Below are 27,907 nucleotides of genomic sequence, written 5' to 3' on the forward strand. Positions count from 1 at the left end.
GGAATTTTTCGTTCTGCCGATGGAGAAACTCCTCGTTGTCCCTTTAAAAAAAAAGGAAAAAATGAATAAAAATAAAAACAAGTGGTAAAAAAATTCTCAAAAACTTCTCAATTCTCAAAAGTGGTAAAATTTCAAGAAAAAGTTGGGGACCCCATTGAACCTTCTCAAGGACCCCTGGGGGTCCCCGGACCCCAGTTTGAGAACCACTAGAGATCCCCCTTTTTCTTTTTTTGAAACCACATCTAGTGGGCGGGGGTTCATGACTTCCTAGACTTCTGAAACTTCCGTAGTCACACACACACTCACACATTATTGGCGTCCAAAAAAAGGTGAGTTTTTTCCCCCCTTCTTCTTTACTTCACTTCAGTGGAAGACCTCAAGCCTCAAGCCGAGGTGAAACAGCAGGTAGGAGGAGTGAGAGAGAGAGTGAGACCTCTGTTTCCAGTCGTTTTTGCGCCGCTCCGTTGACGTCACGTCGGTTCATTTATCCGCCCAGAAGCTGCTGCCTCCGCTCTGCCTGCCACTCGGTCGCTGGTAGCGGTACACGCCGGTCCTCTGTCTCCACCACACACACCCGCACTCACTCACTCACTCTCACATTATACACATATCAGACGGTGTGGAGTTGAAGAGAGCCGGGTGGGGAAAACATCGACATTTCCGGTAGGTACATTAACCGTCTGTCTTGTCTGTCTGTCCGTGTACGTGCCTCAGTGGAGCCGCTGAAGAGCCGTGGTCGTTGGCTCTAAAAAACCGCCGCTGTGACAAGCTTCGTGAGCGGGGTGACAGCGTGGAGGAAGAGATGCGCCAAAGGAAGGAAGGAAGGAAGGAGGGGAGGAAGGGAGGGTTGGTGGGTAAGAGGGAGGGGTGCCTGCCACCACCACCGCCGCCGCCGAGCACTGTACTGTACTGTTGGCCGGAGATATGTGCGCAGATTCGGCCATAAAGTTTAGACTTCGTGTGCCCTTTTGCGTTGACTTCAGCCGTTAATGTCACAGCCGTTAACGTTAACCGCTGCCGTGCTGCTGCTGCTGCTGCGTTTAAACAACAACAATTCCAATTCTCAACGGTCGTCTCTTTTTTCTTTTTTTTCTCCTTTTCCCTTTTTTTCTTTTTCCCTTTTTCTCTTTCTTTCTTTCTAACCGTTGGTTGTAAGTTAGCTTAAAACCCAGGAAGGTTTGAACCGCCCCGGCAGCACTTTCTCTCCTTTTTTTTTTTTTTTTTTTTTTTGTTGTTGAACCACCAAGTCGACGGTTTTAACAATGGTGCCTCACTTTTTTTTTAATCCACTTCCAGGTACGGCGGCAGTAATCAGTAATCACATTAAAGGCAGCCCCAAACAGTTAGAAGACGGTGTTGGGTTTTTTTTTTAAAGCGAAGCCACAGCTGTGCAAATATAAATGTACGGTCGGTGAGTGAGTGGTGACTAGTGGTGATAGTTTTAATAATGTGATGCGGCTGTGTGTAATGAAAATCACGAGATCCCGTTGCCTTCATTTTTTTTTCTTTTGGGGGAGTCTGAGTTCAGCCCATGTTGCCTCCTTCTTCTGGTGCTACAGTATACACACAACCCGCTTTGGCTTATATGCCTCATATGCATCTGATTATCACTGTTGCATGATGATGATGCATGATAGTGCTTTTGCAGTCAATGATGTTGTGCTGGCAAGTTTGACATGATGATATGGAAATGGTGCCCTCATCAGGTTCTTCATATATAACGTTATCATTCTTTATTTCTGACACATAGTCCATATGACAATCAAGAATATTAAAAGACAGGCAAAGAACTGGAGGAAGTACATTGTACAGTTACTTAACCCTGAGTTGCCATTAAAAATACATTTCATATGTAATATACTGAGTTAATGGTGAAATGTGGATCATTCATTTACGTTCGCAAAGCTATTTCTTGTCTATCATTAACTTAGAGTTGACTTCTGTAAGCACTCCTGTCTAAGAGCTGTTTTAAGTTGAGCTGAAATTCTTCACAAACTATGGAGATTTTTGCATGAAGAAGGCCTTGGATGGATAGTTCCTGTTGAGATACAACGTTTCACGATCAATGAGGAACCTTCAGCCATGGCAGTCATACATAGTACTGTGCGATATGGACAAAATTTTATATCCCGATATAGATACTTTTATATCTCGATATAGTATTCTTTCTTAAAATTACGTATGTACAGGGTTTTTCCTGCATAGAGAACTGGTGACGCACAGTAACGGCCCTTTTCCACTATACAGTTACAGCTCTACTTGGCTCGACTCTACTCGATTTAGCTTTTCTATTACAGCTGAGTTCTTCATAGTTCCTCTTCAGTGTGGACGGGGTCGTCATATTACGGCGGCTACGGCTGCTCTTTTCTTCAATCCTCTCGTCAGCTCCAAACTCACTCGTCTGCACCTCGATCACGGACCACAAACGTGTCCTGCGATCCATAGTAACCAAGGGGGCAGTTGTCGGTCTGAGAAGTGAAGCTCACTTCCGCGTTCAAAAAGCTGCAATCCCCTCGGCTGTCGCTGGGGGCTGGCTCCAGAAGGGAGCAACTCCAATTGAGCCCCATGTTAAAATAGCCGATTTTACAGCTTTAAAAAACATATTTACAGCCTGGTACATTTCATTTTTTTGGTCTCAACCGATAGTTTCTACCCCCGCACACACTCTGAGGGGGGTGAATTTTTTTAAAACTCTACCGTTTTACTGTTATTAGGTTTAAAGTTCTGGCCAATTAGGGCGCAGAACCGTTGAGTGACAGGTCTGGCGACCGCTGCTACGAGGCCAGTGGGCGGGCTCTCGGCCGGCCATCGGCCGCACCGCTCCAAATATGGCAAGTAGAATCCAACATGGCGCGGCTCAAACCCCCGTAGTAGCGGCACAAAACAGACTCCCCCAAACCAATGGGTGACGTCACGGACGCTACGTCCATTCTTTTTACAGTCTATGGTAGTAACCCAGTAGCCTACCCCACACGTTAAAATGACGATATAAACAATCACATTGTGATTTAGATTACATTGCGATCAACAGTGCAGCCTTAATATCCATCAGCGGGGTTGATTTGAAACTTTGAATGTTCTTTTTCACCCAAGACCTGTTGTGATGTATGTGGATGTGGCTCACTGTTAAAAGAGTTGAAATGTCATCTGTGTGACATAGATGTTGGAAATCAGATATACTCTGGCTTATTCACCGATGGCACAAATATGTGAACTGATCGCATTACAGATCTGGAGCTGATTGATTCAGGTGGAAAAACAAGGCATGAACATGATTATAAATGTGAGGCATCAGCTTTCAGTCGCTGTGTCTCAAACTTCCTCTGTTAGATGGGTAAGGAATGACCCAAAACTTACATGTCATCCAAACATGAATTTGCTAAGACGTTTATCTGTGTAAATGGCGTTCATACCAAACAAATACACTCACAGGGATCTCTACCTCGTAGGTTACATCCACATGAGTTGAGGCTGTGTCTGGATAGCAGTAGCAGTCAGACAGGCCCACTTTCCAAAGTGACCAGCTCTCGTAGTCTCATGACATTCCTCATGTCCTGTTTAACTAATGTGGGTGATTTGAATTTGACCTGCCGCGTGCAAAGATGGTGCATTTTCTGAGCACGGGTTGGTATTTCTTACAGAATTAAGCAGATTGTTGTGGAAGGATCCGCTTGATCTCGGTGTTTGCGGGAACACAGCCACCAGCATGACCTGCCACTGTCGCCAGTGTGACGGGGAAATCTTAGTTGGATCGCTGTTGACGAAGGAAAACCCTACTAGAGGAGATGTAAACTGGGTCTTTTAGGTGTTTTTTCGATAGAGATTTTAAATGAATGTCTTTTGGCAAAGGCTTTAAACTCTTTAAAGATTTTCCCGGCTTTGCCCGGCACACACATTTTCACATTAGTCAGACATGTATTGCTCCTCTGAGGCTGTTTGTTGTCGAACCTTAAAGTTTCATCTTCCTGTAAACTGTTTACCCTCTGCCCCAGGTGCATTACAATGTGTTTGATCAATTATTCAGAGTGAATATGTGGCATCAGGGATCAACTTGCTGCCAGTCTGTCTGACTGTAAGCTACAGTAGCTCTTTCACAAACACTTGATCAAAGGCCACAGCAGGTCCTGGCAGGGCTCAAGTCTAAAATTATAGAGCTTTCTGTTTGTTAACATACGGACGAGAAGAGTTCAGTGTTTCAGTCTCGGCTGATCAGCTTTCAAGGACAATCATATAGGAGGCAATACTGCAGAGGAAGAGCTGGCACTGTCACAATACGACATTTTCTTCCTGTTTTAGGGCTGTCAATCTTCCCCCCAAGTCAGATTCAAATTTTGAATGCTTCTTTTGTTAAATATTCATGATATTCAAATTTTTAATGTTTTTTCTTTTTTAAAAACTCATACACCTATACCAGCTTATTATTACGTCCGGCGTCCACTCTGTTTTGGAACATCTACAACACACTTAAGTTTTACCAACTCAATATAAAAGTTCAAGAAGGGAAATCGAAATATTATAAGAAGTGATGCAACGGATGGCAGTTGATCCCTGATCGGCACGCAAGTGGTTCACGGATCGATTGATATTTAAAAAAGGTGTGCGTATAGTGTGGGAACATGTAGGCGGCGGTGCACTGCCCCAGCCGAATAAATGGGCAATTAAAAAAACTCTGGTTGTATTTGATACTGCAGCTCTACGTCGCAACGCACAACGTTAATTTGCATTGTTGCAGAAGGCACAGATTCCAACGTCAGTTTTCACCTTCGAATGTTTTCATTTTTTAAAATAGTTGAATTCTGTTTGAATAGCTGTTCTGTTTTGACAGCCCTACTCTGTTTTGATATTTTGATGTCAACACAAAACTGCAGTGATGTAAACAGGAAATAATCTTGGTGTATAAAGATTAGTTTCAGGAACATCTTCAGGATGAGATGCAGAGATTTTTCATGGCCTCTTGTTTTCTCTCAAACATGGCCACACTTGGTTTGTAGACGAGGCAGCAGAGGGAAACATGAACCTGGGTTCAGTCCTGCCAGTGAATGCAGCATCAACCCACTGGCCTGCAGTAACTCTTGATCCAAGCCAAAGATGTTGTCACCTCTCAGCTGCACACGGTCCAGAGCTTCAGCCTCGCTGTCGCTCTCAACTGGTTTCTAGCTAAGCTTATTGTGAAGATTTTTTGATAGAGGATAAAACATGCAGGAGATCTGTGAGGAACCTCAGTATAAAACACCACAAAGTTTATTATTATTCAAGTCAAAACATCTGCACACTGTCAAGGTCTGGCACTGACAATGTGTCAATGTTCACTTTCTCTGGCTCCCATGATTGAATCCTGGCACAAGATCAGGCCTAACAACATCACAGTGTTGTATTGACCTAAGTATGAACACAGGTACCATTTTAGGCACCTGGGAACGTCCATCAGAGTTCAGTGCAGCGGTTAATGCAAGTTGCTACAATATTACTCTTGTAAGTACAAAATCCTTCCCATGCACAGAGCTCACTAATTACCCACTAATTTAAAATAACACTACAGACAACAGACAACGCCTGAGCCTGTGGCCACAGCCGCAGTAATACACTTTAGTTTAAGAACCCAGATTACCTTTTGCTATATGTACTATGTCTGACCTCCACAGCTCTCTGGCCTTTCTTTAAATCCTTCAGTAGATATTTGGAAATGCTGCTGGACCTGTTTTAGTTTGGAAAGTCGTGTTGTGTTGTGTTTTCGGCAGGATGGGTGGAAATGGACACCTTTTGAAACGATGATGTGGACGCCGTTGCCTACAGTGGCGTGTTATCAGCTCTGACTGCCAGTGGTGGATGGATGCATCATGAGTTACAAGCCTTTCTTTGCTAGCAGCTCTTACAATGTTAAATTCTGCATTTTAACATCCCATAACTGGCTTTGCTGCTTCTTATTTGGAGTATTTTCTGCATTCTGTGAAAATCTCTTTCATAACCAAGCAAAACTGGTATTAAAATCGAAATATCTCTAAATTAATATCGAATTGAATGGAATTGGGACTTTGTGAATGGGAATCAAATTGCCTTAGTAAATCAGTAGCGATACCCAGCCTTAATTTTAACATCCCACAAATGGCTTTGCTGTTTCCCATTTGAAGTATTTTCTAACCACCAATGGAGCTAAAACAATTGTGTTGATGAGGAAGAGGAAATGTGTATATTGGAGTGTTTTCAAGAAACACAATCCAAGCATTCACTAATGGCTCGTCCTAATGACTGAAGCCAGGAGTAGCTGGGAGTGAATAGTGGAGGAGTGATGGCGGACTATAACAGAAAGTCTTACACTCTGTCATCCTGAATGACCCACATACAACGTAAGAGTTTGTAAAGAAATGTGAGAAACGCCTGTGATTTTTCTCATCATATCAGCTGAACCACAGCATCGTCACCAGGAGGTGTGGTGCGGATGGCAGTGTGTTGAAGGGACAGTTTTCTACTCCATCTTTTTCATATGAAGAAACTTAAGGTGCTAACACGGTCGACAGCCTGCTGTGGCTGTTAGGTCAATGACAGAGAGACTCTATAGCTGATTTGGGCCTTGAACGACAAACTAATATGGCAAATAGAAACTTAAGCTCTCGGTTTTCTGTCTTAAAATGTCTTAAACACCTGTGATCGAAGTCGGTTGCAGGGATTTCCTCTTCTGGGTCAATTGATCTGAAATCGAAACCTTGTGATTAAGTAGCTGCAACTTGCTTTTTCTTTGTAATGACTATTTGGAAAATCCGCAATGTTCATATTGTCCCACAGATTCTCTGTCAAAGTGCAAAATAAAAACCAAGTTAAAATTAAAAGGCTGCATAAATAATTGCAGCATGGCCAAATGCAAGATCCACTTTGCAGGAGGTGCAGGCTGTGTGTGTGTTTTTTTTTTTCTTTGAGGTAAAGTGTGTCACAACATTGTTGGCAGCACCTTAAGCGTTGTGTTGCTACAGAGACGCCCTGACCAACAAATCATACAATCAAGGGAAGGCGCTTTAGGGAAGTGTTTGTTTGGTACCAGAGCAATTTTATAGCTTTTTAAGTTGAATCAAAGGAGGCTCAGTCACTAGGACCTTCGTCAGGTTGTATCCTAGTGACCAAAACGGTGTTCTTCTTTCATTAAACTATATGAGAGTTCAGACAGTGTGTCCTTTGATTCAGTTTTATTACCACGCTGGTCTTCTTCGACACACCTGTCTGCCTTTGGAGATGTGCATGAGCTTTTAGTGGTTTATAGCTTTTTAAGTTCAAATGAAAATGCTGCATAATCACAATATGAAGTTTGTTTTTTTGCATACAGTGTAGCCCTACTGTAAATGCAAAAGTTCTCTATCTTTCATTTGGGTGTTGGCAAATCACCCCCTGTTTTTCTTTAACTGAAGCAATAAGCGGTCGGTGTTGGGCCACTGTCTGCTTGGTTGGCAAATGCTGAAGTCAGGCAGCGCAGTGAAGAGTAAAGATGCTTTACAGGCATTTATACATCTGACGTCTGTGTTTGAATGCAGGACTTTATCATCTCTGAGACAGTTGGCTGGTGTTTGCCTGGAGCCATTTGTGTAGTTTACACTGTGGTCGTCGTGTTGTCATAAAGTTTCCCCCTGTGCCTCCGTCCTTACTATCTCCCCCTTCTCCTGTGTCAGTGCTGCAGTCAGACTCACAGAGCTGCCTGCAGACAGAATGCAGCAGCTCGGCCGTGGTCGGCGCTGAGCCTCTCGGAGGCGGGCGAGCTGGAGCTGCAGCCGAAGCTGGAGCCGGAGCCAGAGCCAGAGCCGGCCACTTGGCACAGATGCGATGCAGCAAATGGTGCATCTGCAGCATTTGGCCAGAGAGCGTGAGCAGAGCCGGCGCTACAGCAGAGGGGCTGAGGAGCTGTTCCTCCTCGCTTCGTTCCTCAGGGGCCACAGAGCCCACGCAGGCATACAGTAGTGATGCTGTTGTCATAGTAGCACAAAATTGTCTTTTTACTGTCATTTCTTATAATTTTGTGTTTGCATGTGTGATGGCAGAATTCATTCATTCACACACACAGAAGTTTTAAAGGGGAATTATGCAGGGTTTGTAGCTTAACTATGCTACATTTTTACCTTAATTAATGGAGGCTCTCTGCTAACCCGTAATCTCTTGTTTATTAAAGATTCAATTACATAAAAATACTTGTAACTTCGTATATGATATATAACGTTATGTATCGCTCTATTGATTGATTTCTCACCGGCTTCATTGTAAACAAATGCACATGGCCGAGAGGAGGGTTACCAAAACAGAGGACAAACTACCGGGCTTGCATAGTTCCTCTTTTTTTTTTTAATTTTCTGTCTGAAACTGTTCTGTCTGACTGGTGGTAATGTGCAGTAGTAACAGGGCTGGCGGTCAACACCTACTACAGACCAACAGGTTGTTTGGCCCCAAGTGATAACTGAGAAATGTCGTCACGTCTGTCGTCTGTCATCTGTCATCTTTCTTTTAATTTTCTTGAAACTGGTTTTTAAGATCACAGGACTGAATGTGAACTTAGCTCCTGCCTGTCCTGTCCTGCAGTTTGGCCAGAAACACTGCTCACAGTGTGTGTGTGTGTGTGTGTGTGTGTACTCCTGGTCTGGGCTCTATGCAAAGCTGAATAACTGGTTTGGCTGTAATTACACGAGGGGTGAAGCCACTGGAGCTGAAGCAGGTATAACCAGTGAAGCACACTTTGATATTGGATGGAGGGATACTCCATTTTTATTCCAAATTCATTATAAATGCCACATACGATTTTTATTTTAGCATTATCTACTTTTTAAAAAAACAAAAAACAAAATCATGTTTACAGTGTAACCTAAATAATCCCAGGTAAACTTGGTCTGTGCAGACTTAAAATCCTGTTTTCTCACCTTTAACAACTACAGTCACTCTGTCAGACACAGTCGGATACGACTCGAGCACCGTGCACGACAAAATGATCAGTGATCCTGAAGAACATGACGACACTGCTGCTCCTGTTGCTGATGATATTTCTGCACCTGCACACAGACAATAGATAGTTCTGTTTATCTCAAACCTATGAAAAGCGTCGCTGTGCAATCAATGTTGTCACTTGGTAGATAAAAGGGCTGGGAATAGATAATTGCATAATATTTTATCATAAATGCTGTGGTAGGTTTTTATCAACTCATACTACTGCAGTTTGTTTTATATAATTGAATTTTTTTTGCATGTGCCACAATACTTCAGTTTACTTTCTATTCAGCAGAGTTTAGTCGTGGTATTACTCTGAATGGCAGATTGGTTCTTTTATATTTGAAGTAACAGTTATTCAAACATTGCGGAGTCACACAAGCCATTGTAAGAAAACTGCTTGAGTTAATTATTAGTGGAGTTATCGACTGAATGGCCAGTTATCAGCTAGATAGTGTGAGTCTACCTAAAAACCAACATAATTGGAGCGATAAGGTGCAAGTTTATGCCTTAGATGATAATATAACTCAATGTGAAGCGCTTTGAGCCTTTTCTGCTACTTTGATTAGTAGATTTTTATCTGCAACATTTTTTCATAATTTTATCCTGAATAATGTGTTCTGGGCAGGAGCTGCCTCTCAAAAGGAAAACTAGCTACTGTATTTAAAAACACTGCTTTTATTGATGGGGACATTATAATGGGCATTTTTAATAATATGTTTGTTTTTCTACATTTAAACAAGAGAAAATAAGTTGCAGATTAATGGATGATATAAATAAGCATGAGTTGCATCCTTTACTTCGGCTAAATGCATATATGCAGCAGCTAAAACATAAATAAAACACCTCAACTCTTGTATGATAAGTCAAGTGTTTATCTTGTATGAATACGCTGTATTTGTCTCTTACATTTCTGAACTGAGTGCTGCTGCTGAACATAAATAGCCTTGTTTCAAGTTTGCCAACTTGGAGCAGTTCCTCAAGTGCACACTGCTGCACAGGACGTTACATCTTTCAACACTCTGACTTCCTTAAAGTGACCCTTTTTTTTTTTTAATGTCACGTCATTTCAGCCTCATGATTTCAGTCTTAACGTTTTTAACTGTAACTAATCATCTGTTTTTTCTTGTTTTGTTTTTTTCCCCCTGCATAGGTGGAGTGGTGTAGAGGTGGTCACTGAACAGGACTGCAGACATCATGGTGAACATCCCAGAATATTATGCAGGGAAAAATGTGCTGATCACGGGAGCGACGGGCTTCATGGGCAAGGTACAGTAAAACAGTGAGGGTTGACCAGTCGACCAATAGGACGTAGCTGGGAAACTTCTTTAACAGGGTGTCGCAGTCTGTAGCAGTACACACACAGGAAGTACTGCACACACAGGTTCCCCTCACACCACGCGGTGAATCAGGAAGAATGAAGAGTTCCTACTATTCACAGCAAATGTGTTTATAACAATAATAACTTTACTTATAGCACCTTTAAAAACAGACAAGTGCTTCATAAAACAATACAGAAGGAGAAGGCAAGTCACAAATGCCATAAAACCATAATAAGAGATGGGACCGCCCAAGCAATACAGCAACACAGGCAGTACAAGAAGACGTAGCAAACATTGTTTTTATTTTTGCGTCTGCCTGTTCTGCTGTTATGGAGAAAGAGCGATTCTGTTCTTGTTATTTTGAATAACTCATTTACTCCTCTCCACTTCTGCAGTGGACTTAAAGTAGGTTACACTCAGAGGTGTTGTGCATAGATGGCCCAAAAGGGTGATTCATTTTTTGAGTGTGTGTGTGTAATTTTCTTCTCTGCCTAGTAAAAAAGTCACATCTTATTTTATCATTATTAAAGGTGCTGCTGGAGAAGCTGCTGAGGTCATGCCCTGGAGTCAAAGTTGTGTACTTGATGGTCAGGTCGAAGGCCGGTCAGAGCCCCCAGGCCCGCCTCGCTGACATTATCAACTGCAAGGTGAGGACTCACAGTGGGTGAAATCGATCTGATGGTTTTTGTTTTTTTTGCAGGGGTGAGGTGGAAAAGGAGAAGTAGCTCAGCAGCCACTAACACCAGCTGTGTGTAGGTTTAACATGTTAATTTAAACGTATTATTATGGGAGTCGCACTGTGTGTGAGGGATTAAAAAAACAAACAAAAACGTGCAGCACATTGCAACCGGTTGCAGCTTTAATGTTGTGATGTACCTCAAAGCTCCATCTCCCCTGGGCAGAACATGCTGTTGGAGACCCAGAGGAAATATTTCAGAGATATTTTTATCTCGTGCACATTTCCTGTGACAGACTGATCCCCTCTCTCGTTTACAGCCCCCGACGTCGACTAAAAGGTTTCAGGAGCTGCTGTGGAAACAGATCCACTAATGTCAGGAGTTAAAAACGAGGAATTTAAAGTCTTGTTGGTGCATCAGAGGAGACGTGAAGAAATGCAGCTTTCACACATGAGAGAGCGATAATGTCTTCCTGTCGGTGCTTGTTTACTGATGTTTGAGTTTGATTCAATGGTGAATGAGTGAAAAAGAGGAATGGCGAGTTGGAAGAGGAGGAGGCTGAAATCTCCAGAGCTTCTGTCGACCGTGGACAGTCTGACTAACAACAATGAAACGGTCAGCAATTGGTTTTGTCTCTGGCTGCTTCCTCTTTTCCTCTCTGCTTTATTCCTGTTACAGTAGCAAGGAGTTTTCCATCCAGCCCTTTATGGCCATTTTCTTTTCTTTTTTTTAAAACAATATACTTATTAGCATTTTCTTACATACACTTGTATTTATATAGTTATATCAAATATGTAGACCTGGGCCTCATTAACAAAGGCACCTGCTGTGGTACAAGTGTTGTAAACAGAACAAAACCAAATTGCAAATGTCTACTCAGTCATAAAACACTTTGTGCGTAATTTAATGGCCTAATATAATTGCGGGTATTAGAAGTCATTATTCCTGTTATAAAGTTTACGTAATTGACTACTTATTCCTCTACATTGTCAATTGCTAGATCAATACCATTAACAAACACATTAAACGGTTCCCATATCTTTTCAAACATCTCTCTTCAAAGGAAATGTTGTCAACGTTGCCTCACCCAATACATACTGTAACACTTAACCTACTGGTCTTTTATGACCATTTTTAAATCAAATAGCCTTTTGTAAAAGCGTTTTTCTTTGTTGAAAGCGCAGTGGATGTTATATAAAGTGTGTGACTTGAACGTTCACTGAAGAGATGTGAAATGTGCAATGAGTTAATGATTCCTGAAATGAATATATGAAACAAACAAATGACTCAGTGCCGTCATGTTTTCTACAGTTTGAAGTTTAATTAATTCATCTTTGTAGCGGACGCCTGGAGAATCAGCAGCTGTTGATCATTTTCGTTGTGTTTGTCCTAGTTTCGTTGTAAAGCACTTTTAGCTGCATTCTCTGTAAGTAATAATAATGATTGTAGCGACTTTCACCTAAAGAGCCGCTAAGAAGGAGCCCGGATGTCAGACGCGCCAACAAAAAACTCACTGAGTGGGTTTATTAACAAAACAAAAAAAGGATTAACTCATAAAAAAGTGTACAAACTTAAACCAAAGTAATCACAGTGACGACACCAAAACAATCCTTAACCTTAACTAACAGAAAAGCACATTCATCTCCTCTGCTCCTACAGTGATAATTTATTTTTAGTCTGGATTAACCTGTTCCTAACATTCATATGCGCACACTCTAATAAAATGGTGTTTTTGTTACAGTTGGCTTGAGTCAACAGTCGACTCGTTGCCACACAGCCGTGCTGACTTAACGCTCGAACAAGAACCAACCTGTGTTGAGCTGGTGCAACAGGCTGCTGGGTGTAACCGACTGTGGGCTGACGGCGCTTAAATCAATAGCTTCTAGATAATGGGAGGCATCAGAAGAAGCCACCCATGGGAAGAAGAAGGGAGAGAGCTGGGTTCTGTTCAAGGAGAACAGATGGAGAACAAAGTATTGTGCCATCAGCCAAACACTGTTTTCAGAAAACTCTCTCAAAGATCTGTGTGCTGGATCAAAGTCGAATGATTTCTACCTGTTCTCAGCTTGTTTTCTGCTTTTCTTTTTTTACTGTGACATAATTAACTCCCTTTTTCTTCTGTTTTTTTCCCCCAATCAGTTGTTTGAAAAACTGCAAGAAGAGCAGCCAGACTTTGCAGGGAAGATCATCGCAGTCAAGAGTGACCTCACGCTGCCGGAGCTGGATCTGAGTAAAGAGGATCAGAGCATCCTGGCTGAGAACATCAACGTCGTCTTCCACTGCGCCGCCACCATCCGCTTCAATGAGCCGCTCAAGTGAGTTCTTTTATCCTCAATGAATTAATTATTAACGTGAATATGTGCACCGTTCTCCAGCCTACATTTCTCTCTAATGGCTCTTGTTACTGACTGATGATGATGATGATGATGGTGTGAAATTAATGGCACCTCAGGCAGGTCAATGTGTAATATTATGGGTATTTACTTGACTTGGCAGTGAAAGCAGGGCGGTGTTGACAGATTGGGCTGATTGTTGTTTGCAGTACACAGAGACACTTGACACCTGCTTGACACGCCTCCTGCAGCAGCAAAATGAGTTTAATCTGCAGGAAACGACGCAGGGTTTTATACTGAACAAAAAGACTTTCTACCAAACATCAATGACTTATTGCCTTACTGTGTTTTATTTGAGTGTATGTAAAGTGATGAGCCCTGTCAAAGACAAATTTCTGCTACCCTTTGTGGCAGGCAATAAAGAAATCTATCCATCTATCTCTGGCTCTTCAGAGAGTACGCTGACACGTGGTCCTGCTTCTCCGCTAACTTCCTGTTTAACACATCATGATCTCTTGACCTTGAACTAAAATTCTGAGAAATTTGCATGGCCAAAAAAGTTCTTCTCCCAGCAGGCTAAGTTTGTACACGACGAAAGAAAAACATCAAATTTTCATATCGGAGAAGCCAGGGAATGTTTTACTTGATGAGTTGTCAGCTGATAATCGGTTTTGATATAAGATAAACACAGAAAGATTTGGGCTTTTTCTGTCCACCTAATTCATTTATCATTTCTGCAAACTTGTATTTTATGCTCTATTTTAGTCTTTTTTTCTATACTTCCTTTTATTCTTTTTCTCTTGCTTTGTATGTTTAATGTTTACAATTTGTACTATTTGGGGTTTTATTTAGATTTTTTTTTTTTAAATTGTATGTTAATGTTTGTTTTTTTTCCATTCCCAATTCTCACTGTTAAATGTTTTGTTTTTATAAAAAGCAGACTCCTGGGAAATCGTTGACCAATTTTCCAGTCATGAAAACACATGGAAAATGAGAAAACAAAAGTCAAATGTCCTGGAAAAGTTTGAGTTGTCCTGGAAAATTACCAGAGCTCTATTTATTTAACTTTTTCAGACCCCTAAGGACTTATTTTCCAGAGAAGTACCTAGCGAGAGAACTAGCCGACTTTGAATTAATTTCCTACAGGATCAGTAAAGTATTTTTCCATCAATCTTTGAGTTGATGAGTGTTACCAGTATTATTTCTATGATAAATTCATAATTGTTGCTGCTGCACATCTTTAAATAAGACTTCTGGGGGTGAGAGAGGAATAAACATAGAAACAAACGGGTTAAATGTACAAAATAAGGTACAACTGTTGAAAACAACACTTCTCCAAAGCATGAATAGGTCGGAGATGCATCAATAGTCATGTATGATGTAATAACATGTGATGTCTGTCAGACTGTAGCAGCTGAAAATGTCCTGGAAAATGATTTCAAGACAAGAGTGGGAACTATGATTTCATATCTGTTAGGTATCAGATCTCCTCCAGATATACTGTATACATACGTAAATTCCCTTTTCCCTTTCAGAGATGCGATGCAGCTGAACGTCCTGGCCACGCAGAAGATGCTGGCCCTGGCCCACAGGATGAAGCACCTGGAGATCTTCCTCCACGTCTCCACAGCCTACGCAAACTGTGACCGAGAGCTCATCGAGGAGGTCGTCTACCCTCCCCCGATAGACTACCGCCGACTCATCGACTCTCTGGAGTAAGCTGATGTGGACCGCTGAGTTTCTACTGCACCATCAACATTACTGTAGTGTAGTGATTGTTTCACTCAGTGTGTGTGGACAGATTTAGGGACGGACCAGTGGTTAGGGTACAGTAGCGTAGGATTACGGAGGTTTTTAAAAGGATTCTGTGTATCCTTGGATTGCTTGATGCATAAAAAGGAAGTGGGAAGGTATTATCAAACCAGCCTAAGCCATGGTCGTCCGGTAAATGGCTGCTTAGTAGCACTAATGTTGTAGAGGCTGCCAGTCTCAGCTGTCGGGATAGATTAGTAAAGCATTAGAAGCCGGTAGAGTGAGTGGAGATTAGTGAAGTGATTGAGGGATTGTAATGTATAACTTTGCGTTTGTGTGACAGTAATGCAGTGTTTGGTAGATAATGTACAGATTATAAGTGACCTATTTGCTTTAGGTGTAGTAGAGTATCTGCACTAGTCTCTGTGAACACTTCCTCTGTGGACGGGAAGTTGGAGGACAATGGAAAGGGTCGGGCCACTTCCTTGTTGCTGAATCACTCTCGGTCAGTAGAGACAGTCGGTAGGAAATTAGTTGGGTCACTGACGTAAATGTAAACATGATGCGTCATCCCCAGTTTGGAGAATACAGTCACATTTCCACTGCTCCATGTCAGGGCTGTAAGAAGTTGAGTGATTTTGAAGTTTAGGCCCCGTTTACATGACAACACTCGCAGGTGAAAACAACAAAATATTTCTTGGGATGTGCCTTTTGTTTCGACGGTGACAGCGTTTTTGGGGCTTAAAACGCAAAAAAAAGTGAAACCACCCTCCAGAGCAGAAATCTTAAAGGGATAGTCCAACATTTTGGCAAACTGGCCCATTGCCATAATCCCTATAGTCATAGCAGTAGGTTCGTTACCTTTAATTGTCGGTGCAAGCTATTTTTAGAACAGCGGAGCAGAGCCGTGAGCTGTTAATGATCTATCCTTTTAAAAACGCTCCACTGTTGCATTCCCGTCTAAAGGGTAAAACACAAAAGTCTGCTCTGTTCGGCTCCGATCGGCTCACGTTGCGTGCGCGTTTACGTCACAGGCAGGCGCGCAGACTTTGTGGTGTGTTTCACACTGCCACCTAGTAGCCGCCTGGTGTGCATACGACATTGAATTCCACAAACTTTTGCGTCACGGTAATGCATGCAGATTTCCCCCCAAAACGCTCATCTAAACATGGAATAAAAAGTGAGAACGCAACGCCACTTTTGCGTTTTCTGCTCAGATTGTTTCTGTGTTAATATAGCCTTATTCTGTTTTTGTTTTTCCTCTTCAGCTGGATGGACGACGAGCTGGTATCTGCACTAACTCCGAAGCTGATCGGAAAGCGTCCCAACACCTACACCTTCACCAAAGCCATGGCTGAGTATCTGGTGCAGCAGGAAGCTGGAGACCTCAACGTAGCCATCATCAGACCCTCCATCGTTGGAGCCAGCTGGAAAGAGCCGTTCCCAGTGAGTCACTCAGAGCATTAGTGCTGCACCGAGTTCATGTTATTGTTGTTTTTCTTCTGTTGAATAGAAGCAGTCCACTGTACCCCAGAGTAATTATAGATGCTGTTTAAAACATACCAAGAAAAAGCAAAGCATATTGAAGAAAGCCTGATCACAGCTGCTTTTTCAGAGTTTGTCCTGGTTTCAAAAACATGTGCCAGCCCGCAGAGAGATACCGCAGAACATCTTTAATGCTTTTAAAAGTATTGAAGGGAGAATGTACTGTTCTTTAGAAGACAATCAGGATGAAAAAAGTTTTGTGTTTAGAGCTGCTGCCCTTGAATGTAAGGAAGGAAGCTGTTACCACAGTGACTGTGAGATTAGATACTTGGTACAAGAAAATAAAAGATAATCTCAACAGGGAACAAACAAGCGGTGATGTTTTGGGGGAGTGTTTAAAACCAGCTGCGCCTCACTGCTGTCGACACTCAGACGCTCTGTGCTGTTGAGTAGATGGTGGTGGGAGTTGGAATGTGAGGAATGTGGAGTAAAGAAGCTCTGAACACCTTTTTACACCTTTAGCAGAGGGATTGTTGGATTTCTGGTTTAGGAACATTTAAAATGTGTTGGGCAACACAGAGTGAGTGAGTGTGTGTAATGTGATCTTTTATGGTGGCGACAATGACAAAAGTTTTAAATAAAGTGATTCAATGTTTCGTTTTTTTTGTTTAGTTTTTTTTACACTGACTCAGTTAACCCTTTGTGAACTAATCCATGCTGCTTTCCTCTGACTGCTCTTGCAGGGTTGGATTGATAACTTCAATGGACCAAGTGGAATATTCATTGCAGTAAGTACTGGATGGTTAAGGTGGTCTAAGTACTTATCCATGTTGTCCTCACTTAACAGCCTACTTTAATACAGAATATGGGGTAAATTGATTGAACATGGATTATTGATTGACATTTTTTACAATCTTCTAAAGTCCAAAATGCTCAAACCTGGCCCACTGCTAAATATTGAATGACTCATGAGAAAGAAGGAACCTGAAAATTTAATTTATCCAAAATATTTTCCATTTAATTTTCTGTTGATTTGAAAATTATCCTTTCAAATCTTGGCATCTTATGGGCCCAAATCCTGAAATGCATTCCCCACTGCAGCTTGAAACTCTTCTAGACATGAGGACACATTTACTAGACAATTAACACAAGCTGTTCATCTTATCTTAATCTCTTCTCTTGGAGTTTGAGTAGTTCTTTGCAGTAGTGTAGAAACTGCTGAATAAACCAATCAGTAAGAAAACGGTTTAAATGCCAGTTTTTATATCTCGTAGGAAGCTGTGATTGCCATGTGCAGATGTTCCTCCTCTGATCTCTGAGGAGCCGTTAGCAGCTGTGTTAACCGTCTGTCCCGCCCTCTGTAGGCCGGTAAGGGGATCCTGCGCACGATGAGAGCGTCCAACGACGCCGTGGCCGACCTGGTTCCTGTGGACGTGGTCATCAACGCCACAGTGGCTGCGGCCTGGTACTCCGGATCACAAACAGGCAACAGGTTGGCATGTTGTCACATTCATTATTGTGACTTTGAACTTGTGTTAATTCTCCTTTGACACTTTGGTGTTTATTTATTTATTTTATTTTTTGATTTTAGGCCTAAGAACATCCTGGTGTACAACTGCACGACTGGTGGGATCAACCCGTTTCACTGGGGTGAAGTTGGTATGGCATCTCTGTTCATTTTCCTAAACACAGTCTCTGTAAAAGCCCTTCAGACTGTAGGATTAGACGGTGTCCAGTGACACAACCCGAGTGTAACCTGATCCGCTGTCTGCCACACCTGTGTGTTCACCTGTTCCTTACGGATCCTGGTTCAGAGCTCCAGTGCTGAGACATTTTCTTAGTCGCTTTGTGTGTCTGTGATTCTTGGACTTAACAATCGCACCTCTTGTCCTTTTTTTTTTTTTTTTTTGTGATGCTGTTTCTTTACAAAAGACGATTGACACTCAGTCCTACTCAACTTGAAAATTAGCAATGCAGACCTACTGGTTTGTTTTCAAAAATGAAATGAAAACTGCTCTGCTGCTCAGGGCATGACCTGAAAATCTTGTAAACAACCCATGGTTTAAAAAAAAAAATTTGAAATGAAGACGAATGAAAGTAGGACATTTGATTTTCACATTCAGAATGAAAACATCCTCCAACTGAAAGTACGGAAAATAATCTGATAATATGACCAATCAGTACTTTTTCAGATTTAACTTCAATCTTTATTTTGAAAATATAATTGACAAAACAATTTCTCCAGAACGCCCGTTTGGGTAGCTCTACTGTAGCCGCTTTTGATCACATCACACAATCCTCTGTAGATTTAGATGGAGGCGACTTTAGCCGCTGCTAGAATAACACACCTGAACCACAGACTGAAACATCAGCACTTAATTTACATTGCACCAATGAAAGTAGCAGGTTTGGACAAGGAGAAGGAATAAATTGAAGAAAAGATTATATTTCTATTTCTGCTGCATCGGTTGTGATTGTTTTTAACTGTGCCCAATGAATCATGGATGTTCAATGCCAAATCAGTGGAAAACTCTTTAAAGCATCTCTGACCTCTGCAGCTCTGCACGTCAGTAACAGCAGTTTGAAAATAGAAAGTTTAGACTCTACAATAATCTGGAGGGAAGATTGAGTGGTGTGATTAAAAGCTCCACAACAGCTATTAATGTGCCTTGTTTCTCCAAATAATTACTGCCTCAGTGAAGTTCAAGTGTTGATTTGACTTGATTATTCAAAATTTTCAACATCACATTCAACTCCAATAGACATTTAAAGCCAGTTTTGCATTAATTGCATCATAAAAATGTAAAAAAAAAAAACAAAAAAAAAAACATCAGCGTAGCTGACAGTCAGTTGATTATTTTGTTTGAACTTTTAGTCAGGAATAAAAAAACAAAGAAGTGTATTAGAAATCCTTTCCTGCTCATTGATGACTTGACACAACCTTCTGTTTCTTAGAGTACCATGTAATATCCACATTCAAGAGGAACCCCCTCGAGCAGGCCTTCCGTCGGCCCAATGTTAATCTCACATCCAATCACCTAATCAATCAGTACTGGATCGCCGTGAGCCACAAGGCTCCGGCCTTCCTCTATGATCTGTACCTCAGGCTGATTGGACGAGAGCCCAGGTAACCTCATCGTCGCCGACTCGGACGTGCCATACAACCTCTGCTGTTTTAACGCCAACCCCCTACCCCCACCCCCTCGCTTCCCACGCCTCGCCACACACGCACGCACACACATCTCTGCTGCTTTTTTTACTCCTGTCACTTTCCCAGTTAGCGCACTAGGCTAACGATGTAGCTGTGATGCTGACGAGGACGCTTGTGTTCAGTGATGTTGGGAGCCGAAGGATGTATAACCCAGCCGCTCTCCTGCTCGCGCAGGGGGAGGGGCTACCGACGGGTTCTGCACTCTTTTTTACATCTTTGCTACCTGCAGTGTTTTCAGTTGGGCTCCCAAAAAGTCAGCACTAACGTCGTCTCAGTCCAGCTGATCAGTGGACTGAGGGGGCTTCAGTCTGAGGACGCCTTTGGGAACCCAACACAGATGTTGGCCCTTCTTAAAAAAAACTAGATAAAGCTCTGCTGAACTGTCTCAGTGAGGAAATTAACGGGATCGTTCAGGGTTTTAATGTGAGGTAGTCGTGCATAGACTTTACATTACGTGCAGTAGATTTGAGCTGCGTGCTGCTGTGCACAGGGCCACCAATCCAATGTCTGTTTTAATGTACTGGTACGCCTGATAGATATTGATTAATGAGGAACTATGCAGGATTTTTAGCTTAATTAGGCTGTGCTAGCTTAATTAAACAGCTTTGGGGTAATTGTGATGGTTTAATAAATGACTTGTAACTGGTTCCAGGGAGAATAGAAGCTCTCTACCTTCCACCTAGCGTCTCTTGGCTGACACAAGACCAACCTGTAAGATCAGAGCTTCTGCCCCGGTGTCCCAGCTCTCGTCTCTGCAGCACCACGACACAAACAGGCCCCGTAACCAGTAATCTCTTATTTATGACAGATGAGACTACACAAATGCATACCGTTATACAAATGCCATTATATACCGCTCCATTGATTGAATCGTGAACAGCATTGCTGTCCAGGAGTTTTCCGCACTTGGAGTTAATAGACTAGAATAGGACTAAATATGTAAATAGGCCTGGACAGTTTGTGTGATGTAAAGAAGAGTGGAATAGTTTGAAACAAAAATTTGTAATAGTTTTCTCATCTGCACTGTGCAGCACAGTGTAATATTCAGCAGTATTATTTCAGCTGAGTAAATCAGAAAGAAGTGCGACACAGTCCAAAATCTGTAGTAGAGCCAAAGGAAAGTGCTGTTTAAAGGATATTGGATTGCTTTGCTTTGGTGGCCGTTTCTCACACAGCTTTACTCTGCTGGTGCAGTCGGATCTACTGCAGGAAAAGTACCGACTGTGCGTGACGACCTCACACAACCGAACCATCCCTTTTTCTTTTTCTTTTTTTTAAAAACAATCCTCAACGACAAGGTTGGCAGATACAGAGGGCCTCCATCTTTGCCCAGTGTCAATGAAAAGGCAGCACATTCTTCTTCACCTCGTCCTCTCTGTGTCCTCCCTGTCCTGTCATCTGTGTATCTCTCTCCTACAGAGTACTGTATAAACATGACCTTCAAGACCAATCCCTTAGAGCAGGCCTTCAGAAGGCCCAATGTCAATCTGCGCTCCAACCCCTTTACTAATCAGTACTGGACCGCTGTCAGCCACACGCTGCCAGCCCTGCTCTATGACGGCTATCTCAGGTTGACAGGCCGCAAGCCCCGGTAAGGTTGACATCCCCTCCCCTCGCTCCCCCTTTTTTTGGTTTTTTGTGCATCCTCCCTCCCCCTCACAGTCGGCCCCGACCTCTCCCACTTGTTCCCGCCCCTCCACACCCTCCTCCACTATGTTTTTGTTTATGTTGTTTGTTTCCTACTGGCTGATTGTGTGGGATGGTGGGAACAAAGGAAGGTTATGGGGGGGGCAGAAGAAACTTTAGAGTTTTCTGTTTTGTTCTTGGCATCAATTGGACTTTGTTTACAACGACGAGTGTCATGACAGTTTGGTTTTTTTTAAAAACAAGCAACTTTTATTCAAAGAAGAAGAGTTTCTTTCTTTCTTTCCTTTTTTATTTTAGAACAAGCCATACTGTGTGAACATCATGACATCCATCATTGTCACCCCCATACTTCTCACCCAATCACGGAAAATCCTGAAACACCATGGGACTTTTTGATCGGTCTAGACTGGAGCTCATTCGACGGCGGCGGCTTATGTGCCACTGAAAACAACCTTCCCCCCTTTTGACTGGCATTCACATTGATGCACTCCTCTTTCACTCCTCCTTCCTGCTCTGTTCTCCCAAACCAGAGGTATTTCAGACATTAAAAAAAAAAGGCCTTTTATATTATAAGAGAAGCGTTTTGTCGGCCAAAATTGCATGACGTGTTTTAGATGATGTCTGAAATTACTTTGGCTCAGTAGCTAACGCACATCCCCGGGGTGTGATGGTTTGATCCTAATTGGGTATGTCACCAGCTGTAAGTAATTATACCTCCGCCTGCCTCGCTCTGTGTGCTGATCGTCCATGCATGTTTGTCACGTCGTCTGAATCACTCACCTTCACAGGAGGAATCTGAGTCATCTCAATCTGCCTCGATTTGGGTCTAAAACGTTGATGTGACGGCGTCTCATTCCGCAGCCTCGTCCTGATGATTTAATCTGTTCATACTCACACACAGTTTGAAGTAGGGATGTCACGATTATAGATTTTCTTGGTACTATTATCACAATTATTACGCATTGATTCATTTCACAACACTATGAATGTATAAAATCAAATATGGTCAAAATATACTCACATTACTAATTATTTGCACAAAATATTTTGAATATCTATTAATATAGGACCAATTATTAATCCCCCAGGGGCAGTGTTTGAAATATTCAAGTCATTAATTGTCATATACCAGATGTTTAAGTATATTTTAATGGTTTCTTTTAATACAAATTAAACATTTAAATTCCTACCAATTCAATGTTACATTAGGTAAATGGACCAGTATCTGTGCATTTGCCTTTATTTTGGTGCAACATCTGCCGATATGGTTCCGACATAATCTTTTTTGGAAAGTGATGGTATTTAGGAACCTCTACGATGAATTAATTGTGGCGTTTACAGTGATTCATTGTGAAAACAACTTGGTAATCGTGACATCCCTGGTTTGAAGTTTTAATCAGTAACTAAAAGTTTGGCGCAGTTTGAAGACTCAGAGACCGACTGATGATCCTCACTGTTCTCACCCACTTACACCATAACACTTAAACTAAGACCCACCGAGTCAGAACCGACAGAAAGGAAGTTTATAACAGTAACTGGATTCAGTTGTGTTAACAGGAGGACGTTTTTTTTTTTTTTACTGTGACTGGACGTCAGAGTTCATTCATCTTGTCTCTGGGTTTTAATTATTTTTAGTAAATAATCGCCGAGTCTGACCTGATTTTAGTTTCCTGGGTCCAGTTGTTAGATAATGTTAATGTGTTTGTGTCTGTCTGTCCTCCTGCTTTGTACACAGATTAAATCCAGTTATGAGTCATCACTGTCACGATTTCACATTTCATTTCAACAGCAACCCTTCTGGTTATTTGGCAAATTAGTGAAACAAATCTTTTATATAATCTGTACGTTTCTGAAGGTTCTTGGTGCACACACCACTGTTCGTTTACGTGTTCATATATCCTGCCCCCCCTCCTCGATCTGTCCTACCTTTTGTTCCTCCTCCTCTGCTTATTTCCCACAATCCTCCTCTCCTCTGTCTGTCAATCATCTTCTCTCTGGACCTAATCATCTCTTTTATCATTTCAACGTCGATCTGTTCCTCTTCTTCTTCCTCCTCCTCCTCTTCTTCCTCCTCTGATTATCTAAGGATGATGAAGACGATCACTCGCCTCCACAAAGCCATGATGGTCCTGGAGTATTTCACCAGTCACTCCTGGGTGTGGAACAACGACAACATGACCATGCTGATGAACCAGATGAGCCCCGAGGATAAGAAGGTAGCTACAGTAGAGATCCCATTAGAAACTCTACATCACGTAATTTAGAGTTAGATTTATTTTGCACAGTTAAAAATACACAAGTAAAAGGAACAATTTGATAATTTACGGTGCTGGAAGATGTTACAGTAGATGCCTCCAACTATAGTTAACATAATGTCATACAAAGAGAGCAGAACATGCAAATGAACAATCAGAAATATATAAATGATGAACAATCAACATATATATGAATAACAATAAAAAACTAAAATAATTCACGCTTTGTTCCCGTCGTCCGTGTAAACGCCCACACACACACACACGTACGTCACAGACATCCACACTCTGCAGACGGCAGCACTCACATTATCACTCAAGTGCGTTAATGTCTGCTAGTGAACTGTGCACAATGGACTGAGTCATTCATTCGCTGCTGATGTCAGTTGGTGGTGAAAGACGATGTTGTTCTGTGAGTGTCTGGGAAAAATGCGGAAACTTGAGTGGACCGGCGTGAGCGTCCTGTTGGACACATTACACTTCTTGTCCTGTAATATTCAACACTTCAACACACCGGCCTGTTGTCTGAGAAAATCATCAGCTCTGTGCAGAGGAAGTCTTTGTTTCCCCTCGTCGCCGTCACACAAACTAAGACATGAGGCACAAACTACTGCTCAGATGTTCAGATAATGAAAGTCCCTGAGCAGTGGCTGAAAGGCAACGCTGCTGACAATAACCTTCACTTTAGTAATCAATGACTATTTCAACTAGTTACACTCCTTTTCTTTTCTTTTTTCAATTCTCTTTTTATTACGATTTTCTATGGTTCACATGTTCATTCACATAACAATTCACCATTCATCTGTAAGTTACAACTGAATCACACAGCAGTATATTTGCGATTCCATAAATGATACAGAAATGAATGATTGGTCCTCCTGAAATCTACAAAATATAAATTAAAGAACTAAACACCTGTACAAAATGGTTATGGGAAAAAAAAAAGGTGGGGGGGCATAACTAAGACATGGCATTAGATAATCGATGGCTGAACCGGTGTGACATGCATAATCCATCTTTCCCATCTTTTCAATAACGGACCTGGTCTGGAGTCTTACGGCCAAAGTAATTTTTTCCATCTTGAAAATGTCATAAATGATGTCAGCCCACTCATCCACCGTAGGTTTTTCTATCTTTAGCCACATTTGAATACTTTTCAGAAGATTTTACAGGCTGTGTTGAGTATTTGTCAAAGTGCTGATCTCTGGGGATTTTCACAGGACAAAGTTATAATCAGAATAGTGAGGGGCAACTCAAAAAAATAACATTAATTTCTGGGTCAATCATGAGCTATTTACAAATATGGTCTGATTTATCAAATGTCAACATGCGAACGGCCTAAATTAGGATTGTAAACTGGGTAAATGTTACATGCATTAGCGTTTAGCACTGTTGTAGCTCAGTCCTGCAGTCATGGCTGAGGAATTTGACTTTCAGACCTACGTATATCATTTAAAATTTTCTGATTTAAAATGTTGTATTTGTTTTTTAATTTACTATCATTTCGATAGTGAAGCAGTTGTTCATGTAAAATATGTTCCCCTCTTTACATAACTGGACTGATGTTCTTTAATTCTCTTTCCTGCAGGTGTTTAACTTCGACGTGCGGCAGCTGCACTGGGCCGAGTACATGGAGAGTTACTGCATGGGCACCAAGAAATACGTCCTGAACGAGGAGCTGTCGGGGCTTCCCGCTGCACGCAAACACCTCAACAAGTATGAACCCACTGGAATCAAACATGCAGTCGTTTGCAGCTCAGAGGAGCACGAACACTGTGACAGACATCTGGCTGGCTGACAGCTCTTTACATCTAGGTCACTATAGATATAAATCTCTGCATTAGCGCTCACATATCCTCTAGATCTGTCAAGTACTTCACTTCATCCTTCCACTTAGTGCTGACGTCTTCTGCATCTGTCAGCGATGAGTTTTACAGTGGCAGTAATCCTCCGCTGAATAATTTACATCAGCTTTGTTCAAGCCCAAAGTGGATTAATTAAAAATGGCACACAGCAGCAGAGTGATATAAAAAGAGAAGCACTTCACTTGATGTGATTTGTGTTTTTGTACACTTTGAGTTTTTTTTCTCTGATGTTCTTTCTCCCTTCTTTTGTTATTTGAATATGTGACAAACAAAACAACCAAAAATAACAATAATAAACAAAATAAATAAATAAAAGTGGTCATCTAACCACAAATAACATATGATGTATATACTGTATGTATATTTCATATTCGAAAGGAGTTATTTAATCCCACCCTCTAATTACAATTCTGCCTTTTCTCTTTTTAGCTTCCTGGTTATATCATTATGTAATAGGTTTTTATTATGCAATAACCAATTATTTTAATTATACTTCTAATTTAGGTATAAATTCGTGTAGATATTATATTCAACATACACATAAATGCTTATGCCTACATACATACACATGCCATTAGAGACGAAGACAACACAAACTTACCACATAAACTATAAGACAAACAAAGAAAACATTAGTTTTTGACTAGTGTTTGTCAGTATTCCTTGTATCTTGTAAAAATCACATCTTTATATCTTTTTTTGAGCACGTTCATGCTTGGATATTCCCTGTGCTCCACCTTCAGTCTGGCTTCTTCTCTGTTGAACTTGTGATTTTGTTTTCCAGGCTGAGGAACATCCGCTACACCTTCAACACCATCCTGGTCGTGCTCATCTGGCGCGTGTTCATCGCCCGCTCCCAGATGGCCCGAAACATCTGGTACTTTGTGGTGAGCCTCTGCTTCAAATTCCTCTCCTACTTCAGAGCTTCCTCCACCATGAGATAATGAGGCGGCGGCGGCGGCGGCGCCGGAGGGGAGGGTACACGGTGGTGTGGCGTGGAGGGGCGGAGGAATGAAGAACACGCTGGCTTCGGATGATAAAGGGCCCTTTTTTTAAAAAACGGCTCCACACACTGTCTGTCTGTCTGCCGCTGGCCTCCCTCCGCGTCGTTGGTTCGCCCTCACACTCTCGGATTAAAAGGCAGCGTTGTTGAACACCGTGGACACGGAGCTACCGGACGAGCCTCCACATGTTGCACAGCTCAGATCTATCTAACCCCATCGCTCGCTCGCATTTCACGCAGAGGGCATGGATTTTTTACCCCGCAACGCTCAGACTAACAGCACTCGGACTCGTCAAAGAAACAGGACCCACACACACACACACCCCTACACACCTACACACACCGATCCTGTTCATTTCTAAGCCTCTCTCTGGTGCCGGCTTTTACTCCGAAGCACTTCCTGTTGACCCGCTCCGTCTCGTCTCGTCTCGTCTCATCTGTCTCGTCTGCTCGCCCGGCTGCCCGTCTGCAAAACAAAGCTATGCACTGGATGACGCTCCGCTGCAAAAGTCCTCGGCTGGTTTTGAGTCAGTCCAGGCTCCACGATCCTGCACCGTCGCTCCTTTCTCTACATGGACTCTTTTTTTTGTTTATTTTGTCACAAATAACCACTTCATCTGCTGTGTGGGTCACATCTGTCAGCTCTTTTTGTTTTGTTTTGTTTTGTTTTTGTTTGTGTAGTTCTGGTCGTTTTTGTTTTTTTATGGCAGTAGGTTCTCTGGAAATTAACAAGCTGTTTTCTAATGAGCAAGGTTTTTTTTTTATGTTGTTTCTCTCTGGGGTTTTCATTGGACAGCAGAATTTGTGTCTGTTCTCAGCTTCGGGGGCATTGTAGCTGGTTTTGCACATTTGGTTGGAGGCAGTTGAGAAATGATTCTGGTCCCATCCCGTTTCCCCGAGACCAAAGCCATTTCCACCGATGACATCTTGGCGTTCAGATAAAGCTAAACCTTGTTGTTATTGTTGTTGTTGGAGCTCACTCCCTCATACCTCTCTCCAAAGTTGTCATCGGCCTTCGTTGGTCCCACTTGGCAAAGACAGAGCCGGTTCCCTACAGTAAATTCAACCAAGCACAATGTAGATTGTAACACGACGGCTTCGGCCGGTGCCTCCCAGGTTCTTCTTGCATCAGCAGATCTGTAAAAAAAAAAAAATCAAAATCAAGCTGCTTCTTCGTCTTCTACAGTTTCCTTTTTCTTTTTTTTCAGTCATTGTTGCGTCTGAAAGTCATTTGTGACAATCTTTGAAGAGATTTTGTTTTTGCCAAATTACCTCTTAGCTATAACAGACTCGTAGCTCAGCAGAGGATGAGACAGGTTGAGAGTTGAGAGGAGAGGAAGATTATTTATCACGTTTCACGCAAATCTACTTTAGTGTCATCACTGGGTAACATTTTTTACACGTTACA

General features: G+C 42.0%; 1 protein-coding gene across 2 annotated transcripts; it reads left to right on the plus strand.

Annotated features, from left to right (window-relative positions):
- Positions 1-506: 506 nt before the first annotated feature.
- Positions 507-27,123, plus strand: far1 (fatty acyl CoA reductase 1). Of its 2 annotated transcripts, none has more exons than XM_085780083.1 (13): positions 507-663; positions 10,103-10,218; positions 10,802-10,918; positions 13,088-13,263; positions 14,817-14,996; positions 16,302-16,479; positions 17,262-17,306; positions 17,883-18,010; positions 18,110-18,177; positions 19,474-19,645; positions 23,463-23,592; positions 25,220-25,347; positions 26,281-27,123. In XM_085780083.1, exons 2-13 carry the CDS (start codon positions 10,147-10,149, stop codon positions 26,438-26,440), a joined length of 1,554 nt encoding a protein of 517 aa, XP_085636209.1. In that variant the 5' UTR covers positions 507-663; positions 10,103-10,146; the 3' UTR covers positions 26,441-27,123. The 2 variants fall into 2 exon arrangements, with proteins under 2 accessions (XP_085636209.1, XP_085636208.1); XM_085780082.1 differs by lacking the exon at positions 19,474-19,645 and adding an exon at positions 21,149-21,320 and having other exon boundaries at positions 26,281-26,488.
- Positions 27,124-27,907: the final 784 nt, after the last annotated feature.

Source organism: Trachurus japonicus, chromosome 6 (genome assembly GCF_045865225.1).
Source record: "Trachurus japonicus isolate A0001 chromosome 6, Traja_1.0".
Lineage (NCBI taxonomy): Eukaryota > Metazoa > Chordata > Actinopteri > Carangiformes > Carangidae > Trachurus > Trachurus japonicus.